The sequence below is a fragment of the Oryctolagus cuniculus genome, chromosome 5, assembly GCF_051225735.1.
Source record: "Oryctolagus cuniculus isolate XC-2025 breed Fujian yellow rabbit chromosome 5, ASM5122573v1, whole genome shotgun sequence".
Classification (NCBI taxonomy): Eukaryota; Metazoa; Chordata; class Mammalia; order Lagomorpha; family Leporidae; genus Oryctolagus; species Oryctolagus cuniculus.
In genome coordinates, this window is record NC_142871.1 from 139,687,181 (window position 1) to 139,697,055 (window position 9,875).

Sequence of the window (9,875 nt, forward strand, 5' to 3'; positions counted from 1 at the left end):
GAGTTCGCCGCCGGGAACAGGCGAAGGCTTGCAGAGAGGCGCGCGGGACCAAGGGGCTCACTTTCACGATTTTATTGAACAAGAAAAGTCCCGATGCATAAATAAAAAAAAAAACACCTGAGTTGTGGGGCCGCCCCGCCCGCCGCCCGCCCGCGTCCGGTCAGGAGCTGTGCTTCTGCCGCTTCCAGAAGCGCTTGACGTCGCTGTGCCCGGCCGGGGTCACCACCATGAGCCGCTTGGCCGAGTTCTCGAAAACCAGCACGCCCAGCTCCCGCGCGTGGGCCAGCAGCAGCTCGAAGTCCACTTGCGACAGGAACTGGTTGTACAGGACGCCTGGGGTGCGCAGGAGCGGAGGGCGAGCACGTGAGGCGGGGGTCCCCCCGTGGCAGCCTGACACTAGTGTGTGCCCAGCTCCCACAAAATCCAGACTGCCCTGACTGGGGACGTCTACTGACTGCTGCCCGCTCGCCCCAAAATCAAGTGGCCTGCCAGCTTTCCGTGCAGGAAACACAAGGTGACATGCGTGGAGAACTCTTCAGCCCGTCAAGGCTGAACTGCCTGCCGTCCCTCATGCCGGTGCCCAGCGCCACTCACCCTCCGTGAACCGCAGCCTGTCCCTTTCCAGCTCCCACAGGCGAATCTGGTCCGTGATGGTGGGGGGCAGCACGGGGGTCTGCGGGGACAACGGTTGGCTGAGGGGTTTCAGGGACACTGGCCCTGCACTTGGTCCCCAGGTTGGGGGGACTTCTCCCGCCATCTCACTGCCAAGTGCCCAGGGTGCCTGTGTTTACCTGTTTGAGCATCACTGGGTGGGCCCTTGTCCTTAGGAAGTGGATTATCTGAGAACAGACAAGAATGGCGAGAGGGCTTGAACCTACTGTCGCCAGAGCACAGCCGCTCTCTCTAGAAAGCCCCAGGGCCACCTCCCTGTTGTCGGCTCCGCCCACCCCTGTTCACCTGTTGTTACCCTTACTGCACCGCCCACAGCCTCTCTATTGGTCAAGTCTGCAGTCTGCCCTTTCCATTAACTTGTTTTTTTCTTTAAAATAGCCACAGCTACTACTTTTTGATCAACTTACTGCTAGGCAGGCTCTGAGCTTAATGCTTTAGCTCTGCTCTCCCGCTGAGTGCTCCCAGCAGCCCAGGGAGGTGAGAGCTGTCACTCACCAGAAGAGGAATCAGGGAGGAGAGAGCAAGCCCAGCCCCCGAGGCCAGGCAGTGGTGCCGAGACACAAGTCCCTCTGTGTTCTCCCCCGAGGGGTCTGCCCGTTCCACTCCTGCAGGCTGGACTTCGCCTCGCGTGCCCAGCGCTCTGCTCACACACCGCACCACTGCCTGTTGTCCCAGACCCAGTGCCGGGGATACCTGCTGGGCCGTGATGCCGCTGGCAATGGCCTGCTGCACGCTCTCCCGGGTCACCTGCGCCACCACCATGTTGGGGAAGCGATAGAGCATCTCGGAGAAGAGGGCGATCAGCGCGATCTGCAGCTCCGACTCTGACGCAGGGAGAGGACAAGCGGGTGAGGCCCCGGCTCCCGGGCACGCACGTCCCTCCAGTGTGACAAGACGTGGCAGAGAGCTCCGTGCACTGCCCAGTGACCGTGAACACAGACGCATTCCTGCACCCTCCCAGCCTGCTCTCCAGGGGCCCTCGCCCAACCTCACCCGTGTAGGCATACAGCCGGTAGTTGGTTTCCACAACAATGAAGCCCGGCTGGTGCACAGTGCCCCCAGCCCCAGAGACGCCAGATGAGAGATTGATGGCCAGGCGTGTCGGGTAGTAGCGCCGGGACTTCCTCTGGAAAGGCAGAGGCCCTGTGTCAGGTGTCGCTGCCCCACTTCCTGCTCTGAGACGTCAGCTCCCATCTGTACACAGAATCTCAAGGCCCAACTCCTCTCCCCCAAGGGACCCAACTGCTTGCAGCCTCTGCCCTGGAACCCCCGCTTCTTCTCGCAGGCCAAGGCGACGCAGCACCCTGCTTCCTCCCTAGAAGGCCTGGGCCGGGGTGCTCACACCTTTCTCTGGAAGACGAGGCCAAATTCACGCAGATGTTGCAGGAAGTTCAGCAGGGAGTCACTCATACCCTCCACAGAGTAATCCTGGAGGAAAAGACAGTGGCCGGCGGCGTCCACAGCACCCTTCCCAGCCCAGCCCGTCACCCTTCCTCCTCCTTCCTTGCCCCACGTCTGGTCACCCGGCGTGCACTCTGCTTCTTATGCTCTCGCTGCACGGCCCACAGCCTGCTGCCACCCCCGCCTCCCCGCCTCGGCCCCTGGCTTACCTTGCCCAGAGTAGAGAAGCTGAGCTGGAACAGGAAGGAGAGAATCTCCACGAGGTCCATGCCCCGGCTCTAGGGAGAGGAGGGGGGACAAGGAAGAGAGCTGGGAGGGAGCAGGTGTGAGCAGGGGAAGACCGGTGTGGGCGGCAGACTCTTGGGCAGAGCGAGCGGGGGGTGGGCCCCAGGCCTCCTCACCTGGGCGGTCTGCAGATACTGCAGCATAAAGTACCAGAGCTGGGCGGGCGTGTCCAGCAGCAGGAACTGGAAGCCGGCGGAGGTAATGCAGGGGGGCTCTCCTGGCTCGGCACTAGAGACGCGGGGGGCAGTGATGGGGACAGGCAGGGAAGGACTGTCACTGCCAGCAGCGCTCTCCGGTTCCCGCCTGGTGTCTTTAGGCTCTGCTGGACCCAGCTCTGCTTTTGCAGTCAACTCCCTCGAACCCGGTCCCACTCCAGACACCGTTTACCAAGGGCCCAAAGAGACGGCAGAGCAGGGAGTCGCGTTACCTCCAGCTTGCTCACCTCTTCATGAGCCCAGCCTGACTGAGGAGCTGGGCCAAGTCCTGGCTGACGGCCGCACTCGGGGAGCCCACCATGAAGTGCAAGACCACCTGCAGAGCAGAAGACAACACAGAGGCTGATGCCTCTGCGAGCCACGGATGCAGCGGCGTGAGCGCAGACCCGCAGAACCGCAGAACCCCAGGGGCCTCACCTCCCATCGCTCCTCTGCGTACTTGTCGAGGGAGGGGACATCCCGGGCATGCTTGTCGGGTCCCAGCTGACTTGTGTCATCAGACCAGGCCTTCCCCCTAAGGCCAGGACGCACCAAGAGGTGAGGAACCTTGGCTCTGTTCCCTGCTGCCCATCTGCCCCCTCTCCACCCTTACCCCAAGGGCTATGCATAGGGGACACTTCCTACACCATGCAGCTGTATCTGATTCAACTTCTCCCTAAAGGAGTTCTCAAAGGTGGGCCCCGCAAGGCTCCAAGGAGCCCCATTCCCCGCCAGGAGTCTCCTCTCCCCTCCAGGAGTTCCCTCTCCCCCCAGGAGCTCCCCCTCCGGCAGCTGAACTACCTGTCCCCTGGGCTGGCTTAGGAAGAGATGGAAGTGACATACCCACCGAGAAGGGCGACGCGGAGGTTCTGGCGGAAGACGGGGTTGAGGATGAGGCCCTGGAGGCCTCCAGGGAGCAGCTGCGTGTGCCAGATCCGGAGGCCGCTCAGCAGCCCCGTACTTTGCTCCTGAGCCCTGGAACAGAAGCCGAGATGAGTGCTAAGTGGGTGTCCCGAGAACAAAACGAAGGAGGCCCACACAGGCTCCACTTCTGCCTCTTCCGAACCATTTCAGAGTGAAGTCACTGTCTCCTAAACACAAATTTCTTCTTTTTTAAAAAAAGATTTACTTATTTATTTGAAAGGCAAAGATACAGAGAGGCAGAAGCAGAGACAGAGACAGATCTTCCATCCGCTGGTTCACTCCCCAGATGGCCTCAATGGCCAGAACTGGGCCAATCTGAAGCCAGGAGCCAGGAGCTTCTTCCGGGTCTCCCACGTGGGTGCAGGGGCCCAAGCGCTTGGGCCGTCTTCCACTGTTTTCCCAGGCCATAGCAGAGAGCTGGATCGGAAGTGGAGCCCATATGGGATGCCGGCACTGCAGGCGGTGGCTTTACCCACTACGCCACAGAGCCAGCCCCTAAACACAAATTTCAGAACCTTGCTACAGACATCACAACTCTCCAAGAAGGAAAACACAGCATGCAAGCTTTGTGGTGTACCTATTAGTATTTCCTGAGAGTGTGCCAAAGAACAGCAGTTTAAGAAATCTAGCTGCTGAGAAATTTGTATCTGGCTGAGAGTGCCGTCGAGACTCACTTGCTGAACTCCTTCTTCACCCACAGGGCTACGGCAGCTTGCGGCAAAGGCTGCTCCAGAAAGAGCATCCGCATCACCCAGTTCTTAGCCAAAGATGGGAGCTCTCTGCAGAGGGTAGAGGTCAGAAATCAAAACCAGAAGCTGCCTTCTATCTCTATCTCTGCCTGACATGCCTCTCAAACATCTCATCTCACCAGAAACACACACACACACACACACACACACACACGTATCTTAACCAGTCCTGCTGTCCCCAGAACCCCCATCTGTTCCGTCTGCATCAATTTGGAGTAATTCCCAAGCCGTGCCAGGCTGCTACGGTTCTACCCAGGATAACTCATTGCCGTCTGCCAGCCCTACCACATTTCTCCACCACAGTTGCTGCCGTGAAGGGAACTCCTCACCTGAAGACAGCCAGACAGGTGGCAGGGTGCCCATACAATCGATCCAAAACCCCAGGGCTTAGGCTCCCTAAGAATTCCTGCAGATTCCTGCATTGTAGATGCACCCGGTTCAGTCCACCCCTAGAAGGGGCACTCTCCATCACCTGAGAGACAAGTGTTAGCCGCACACCCCCGCGATCCACACCAGGGTCACCCCTGACCTCTGACTCCAGATCCATCAGTCCCCACAGTAATACCCGTGGTGTCCGTTCCCAGGTCATTTATCTCCTGCTGTCTCTCCAAACCTGACCAGCCTCCCCTCTTTCCTGCCTCCTCATCCCACTTCTGCCCACCACTCCAGACTTCCCTCAATTTCCAAGTTACTAACTGGCCTCTACTTGCAAAAGTCATTTTGGTTGCAACGACCTGTCTTCTTTAGCTAAGCGGTAGCAAAGAACCTTGTCTGCGCCCACTCTCTCCCTCCGCCCCTCCTGCAGAGCAGTCTGCAAGCTCCAACTCTGTCCGTCTTCCCCATCCTCTACTTCGCACCCCTCTTCTGCGAGGTACGGCAAAACAAACTACCTCTGCTCTCCACGCTGCTCAAATCCAGACCCACCACTTCCACCTCCCCCAAGTCTACCTCACTGCGTCCACCCCGATCCACACCGTCCCATCCCCTAACTTCTCCCCGACTTCTTCTCCCCGACTTTTCTGCCACTCCCCACCCCTCTCTGCTCTCTTCTACCTCCGTCTACCCGCCCTCCCGGGCCCGCTCACCACTCTGTGCCGACCCCCCTCACTCGCCCCGAGTCTCCAGCCGTCGCTTAAACGGAGCCGATGTCCCGGAGATGGGGGAAAGGATGGTCAGGAAATGAGAGAAAAAGATGGAGAGCAACGAGGGATTTCACAGCAGCCCAGAATGGGGAAAACAGAAGAGAAGGAAAGGAAGAGGAGTGGAAAAGTGGGGAGGATGAAAATAGGCGCTGCACTCGGGGGCCGCGGGGCGTACTGGGAGTTGGAGTCCTGTCCCTACGCACCTCGGAGCAAACTGAAGCTATTCTGACTACAACTCCCGAAAGGCAGCGCGAGGAAGCCGGGCGGAGACAAGCTGGCCCTTGAGAGAGCCGGGCCGCCAGAAGTCGGACCATTTTGTTCCGCGCCTCTCTCCGCCCACACTGCTAACGGCGCTTCTAAACGGCGTGGACCGAGGCGGGACCTGGAGAGAAATGCCCCGAGGGCTTTTTGGTGGAAGGGCGCCAAAAGGCAGGGTGGGGAGGCACTTGGAGAGCACAAAACTAGATTGTTTGAGTTCAGAGGTCCCCCGCGTAAGCGCTTTCGCGAGTTGACTGCCCCACGCGCCTTGACTCGCGGGCATTCAACAAGTCTTAGTGTCTTTCAGCATGCTTCCAATCCCTGTTTAGTTAGAAGACCTTAATAAATAGGCTGGTTTTTTAAGATTTATTTATTTATTTGAGAAGCGGAGTCACAGAGAGAGAGAAGGAGAGATAAGGAGAGAGGTCTTCCATCTGCTGGTTCACTCCCCCAGTTGGCCACAATGGCTGGAGCTATGCTAATCCAAAGCCAGGAGCCAAGAGCTTCTTCCGAGTCTCCCACATGGGTACAGGGTTCCCAAGGACTTGGACCATCTTCCACTGCTTTCCCAGGCCATAGCAGAGAGCTGGATTGGACCAGAAGCAGCTGGGACACAAACTGGCATCCATATGGGGTGCCGGCCCCTTTAATAAATAGTTTTAAACATAGCAGGTTAAGCCACGACCTACAGTGCCGACATCCCATATGTGCGCCAGTTCCAGTCCTGGCTGCTCCACTTCCGGTCCAGGTCTCTGCTAATGTGCCTGGGCGAGCAGGGGAGCATGTGGGAGACCTGAATGAAGCTCCTGGCTCCTGGCTCCTGGCTCCTGGCTTTGGCCTGGCCCAGCCTGGGTGGTTGCGGCCATTTGGGGAGTGAATCAGCAGATGAAAGATCCCTCTCTCTCTCTCTGTTTCATATAAAGGTGCCTGAGCTCCGTACCCTTCTCTGGCTCCTGCTAAAGCAGACCATGGGACCAGGTGGTGATGGCTCAGGTACTTGGGAGACCTGGATGGGGTTCCTGACTCCAGATTTCAAACTCCCACCCCCCAAGGTCATTGAGAGCATTTGGGGGAATGAAACAGTGGGTGGAACATCTGTCTGTCTCTGCCTGTTAAACTTCAAAAATAAAAAGATAAAGCTTGGGGAGAAATGTTCGATGAAGTAGACAGAATGCAAAAGGCTCTTCCAAAGCAAAAAGACAAAAAAAAAAAAAGATTGGCAAAAGAGATCACAAGCAATAAGCAGGAAAAATACAAAGCCTTGTGAAGAGTTGGAAAACCATGAACCGCACTAGTAGTTAAGGAAAAGTCAAAGAAACAGAACATGGGGCCAGTGCTGTGGCACAGCAGGTTAAAGCCCTGACCTGAAGCACTGGCATCCCATATGGGCACCGATTCTAGTCCCGGCTGCTCCACCTCCAATCCAGCTCTCTGGCTTCGGATCGGCGCAGCTCCAGCTATTGCAGCCATCTGGGGAGTGAACCAGTGGATGGAAGACCTCTCTCTGTCTCTGTCTCTACCTCTCTCTGTAACTCTGTCTTTCAAATAAATAAAATAAATTTTAAAAAAGAAAACTTCAGAAATTAAAGAAATGATAAAATGTTAAAGAAATTAAGACTTGACAGCTTCAGTGTTGTCAAGGTGTACAAGCATATCATACTCTCCTTGGAGGGTGACACAGGCACACCTATTTAAGGTCAGTTTGGCAGTATTTACCAACAACAACTTTTTTTTTTTTTTTAAGATTTGCTTATTTATTTGAAAGGCAGAGTGACAGAGAGACACCGTCTATTCACCGGTTCACTTCTCAAACACCTGCAACAGCCAGCCAGGAGCCAAGAACTCCATCCAGGGTCCCGTGTGGGTGACAAAAACTCAGGTACTCGGGCCATGACCCATTGCCTTCCCAGGCACATTAGCAGGAAACCTGATCAGAAGTGGAGCCAGGACTTGTACCAGCATCTCCGATAGCATCAGCCTTTTTTTTTTTTTTTAATTTATTTATTTGAAAGGCTGGGTGACAGAGACAGACAGAGAGATAGTTCCATTTACAGCTTCACTCCCCAAATGCCCACAACAGAAAGGACTGGGCCAAGCTGAAGCCAAGAACCAGGAGCTCCATCCAGGTCTCCCACATGGGTGGCAGGAACCCAAAGTTTTGGGCCATCATCTGCTGTCTTCCCAGACCCATTAGCCGGAAGCTGGATTGGAGGACTCAAACCAGCGCTGCAGTGTCGGATGCAGACGTTCCAATGGGCAGCTTCATCCTGTGCCGCAGCACGAACCCTTCTACCAAGCATTTTGATGGCACTACCATTTGACCTAGCAACTCCATCTTTAGGAATGTGTGACACTGAAAGTCTGCACATGGGCAGAGATACATGCACATGCAAAGATACTTACTGAAGTGTGTATGAAAACAGGGGAGGGGCTGGGCTGTGGCATAGCGGGTGAAGCTGCCCCTGCGGTGCCGGCATCCCATATGTGGGCCCGGTTCAAGTCCCAGCTGCTCCACTTCCGATCCAGCTCTCTGCTATGACTTAGGAAAGCAGTGGAAGATGGTCCAAGTCCTTGGGCCCCTGCACCCACGTGGGAGATCCAGAAGAAGCTCCAGGGTTCTAATCGGCACAGCTCCGGCCATTGTGGCCATCTGAGGAGTGAACCAGCAGGTGGAAGACTGATCTCTCTCTCTCTCTCTCTCTCTGCCTCTCTGTAACTCTGTCTTTCCAATAAATAAATAAATATTTAAAAAAAGAAAGAAAAAGAGGAAACAACTCAAATGTCTATCTTTGGGGGTTGTCTAGAGAAAATATTGCACCAGTGTAAAGTACCGGGCAACCCTGAGAGGGCCCGCTGGAGGCATCCAGGGAGCACTGCCTGTTCTGCATAGTACCGAACCCTGTGTACGTTTTCCTATATGTACACATCTATTATAAAGTGTAATGTGTACATTAGGCACAATAAGAAGTGAACAATAAAATAGCCTGTTATAGCAATACACTGTAATAAAAGCTATTTACATGCTCTCGCTCGCTTTCTCAATATCTTACCGTGTTGCACTCCATCCACCACAAGGCCGCACTGTCCAGGATGGCAGCCACTGGTCGCCTGTGGCCATTTACATTTTTTTTTTTTTTTACAGGCAGAGTTGACAGTGAGACAGAGAGACAGAGAGAGAAACGTCTTCCTTTACCGTTGGTTCACTCTCCAATGGCCGCTGTGGCTGGCGCACTGCGGCCGGCGCACCGCGCTGATCCAAAGCTAGGAGCCAGGTGCTTCTTCTGGTCTCCCATGCAGGTGCAGGGCCCAAGCACTTGGGCCATCCTCCACTGCACTCCCGGGCCACAGCAGAGAGCTTGACTGGAAGAGGAGCAACTGGGACAGAATCTGGCGCCCCGACCGGGACTAGAACCCGGGGTGCCGGTGCCACAGGCGGAAGATTAGCCTATTGAGCCGCGGTGCCGGTGCCAGCCTGTGGCCATTTATATTTACAATCACTCAAATAAAACCTTTAATGCCAGTCCTCAGCCCACCAGCCCTGTCGAGCGCTCAAGAGCCATGGTGGCCAGCGGCTACCTGTTGGGCCGGGTGGATGGCAACTGTCCCCATGGCCAGAGTCCCAGAGAGCTCTGCTAGTGAGGGGTGCAGTGGCTGAGCCCCAGGGACCGGCCTGCAGGAAGAAAACCCACGGGATGGGCCAGCCTGCCTACGGAGGGGCTCTGGGAGCTGACGCAGTGGAAGAAGCCTGAGGTTGTCCCACCTGTGCTTGCAAGCTTCCTGGGAGAGAGCGAGCTCCCCATCTCCTCTCTGCGGCAGCATCCTGGAGAAGGAAGCAGGGGGCCAGGAGCTGCCCGCTCCGCACGAGTTTCGCTCAGCCTCACGGCTTTCTTCTCTGCGAATGGCTGACAATTGGAACTACTTCCTGTACCGCTGTGCTCCATGGTACTGGATATGTCAGTGCAATGTCTGGCCCGTGGTGGGCGCAGTCCTTGTTCCATCTTCTGGAACTCCCAAGCATTAATCCCAGTTCTCTGCACAGGCGCTCTTAGGTTAGCCCTGCAGACAGCTGATCCAGTCCTTCTCTCAGCCAGTATTTACCGAGCCCTGTGTTCCAGGGACTTGCCCTTGTGTGGGAGAGGAAGGTGCATAGACAAGCAGATGTGCGATTGCCCCCCAGTGAGAGCTACACAGAAGCCATCGGTGGTTGTGCTCAGAGCATCAGTGGGGGAGGGGACCTGGACCAGGGAGAC

At 56.1% G+C, this 9,875-nt stretch overlaps 1 protein-coding gene across 6 annotated transcripts; it reads right to left on the reverse strand.

Annotated features, from left to right (window-relative positions):
* Window positions 1-57: 57 nt before the first annotated feature.
* Window positions 58-5,529, reverse strand: GTF2H4 (general transcription factor IIH subunit 4). Of its 6 annotated transcripts, none has more exons than XM_051854876.3 (14): window positions 5,311-5,529; window positions 4,555-4,641; window positions 4,151-4,255; window positions 3,396-3,527; window positions 2,991-3,087; window positions 2,801-2,889; window positions 2,475-2,586; window positions 2,283-2,351; window positions 2,017-2,100; window positions 1,666-1,798; window positions 1,366-1,496; window positions 792-839; window positions 595-673; window positions 58-333 (listed from the first exon to the last, which is right to left on the reverse strand). In XM_051854876.3, exons 3-14 carry the CDS (start codon window positions 4,222-4,224, stop codon window positions 161-163), a joined length of 1,221 nt encoding a protein of 406 aa, XP_051710836.1. In that variant the 5' UTR covers window positions 4,225-4,255; window positions 4,555-4,641; window positions 5,311-5,529; the 3' UTR covers window positions 58-160. The 6 variants fall into 6 exon arrangements, with proteins under 6 accessions (XP_051710836.1, XP_089190449.1, XP_089190447.1 ...); XM_089334323.1 differs by having other exon boundaries at window positions 4,054-4,255; XM_089334321.1 differs by having other exon boundaries at window positions 3,400-3,527; window positions 4,555-4,697.
* Window positions 5,530-9,875: the final 4,346 nt, after the last annotated feature.

Bases quoted from the DNA above. Each gene is read 5' to 3' on its own strand.
- GTF2H4 (XM_051854875.3), bottom strand. From the start codon at position 4,694: ATGGAGAGTGCCCCTTCTAGGGGTGGACTGAACCGGGTGCATCTACAA. The intron at 2,352-2,474 runs GTGAGGAGGCCT...TCCTCTCCCTAG, and splicing joins AGTATCTGCAGACCGCCCAG to AGCCGGGGCATGGACCTCGT. The intron at 2,101-2,282 runs GTAAGCCAGGGG...CTTTTCCTCCAG, and splicing joins GCTTCTCTACTCTGGGCAAG to GATTACTCTGTGGAGGGTAT.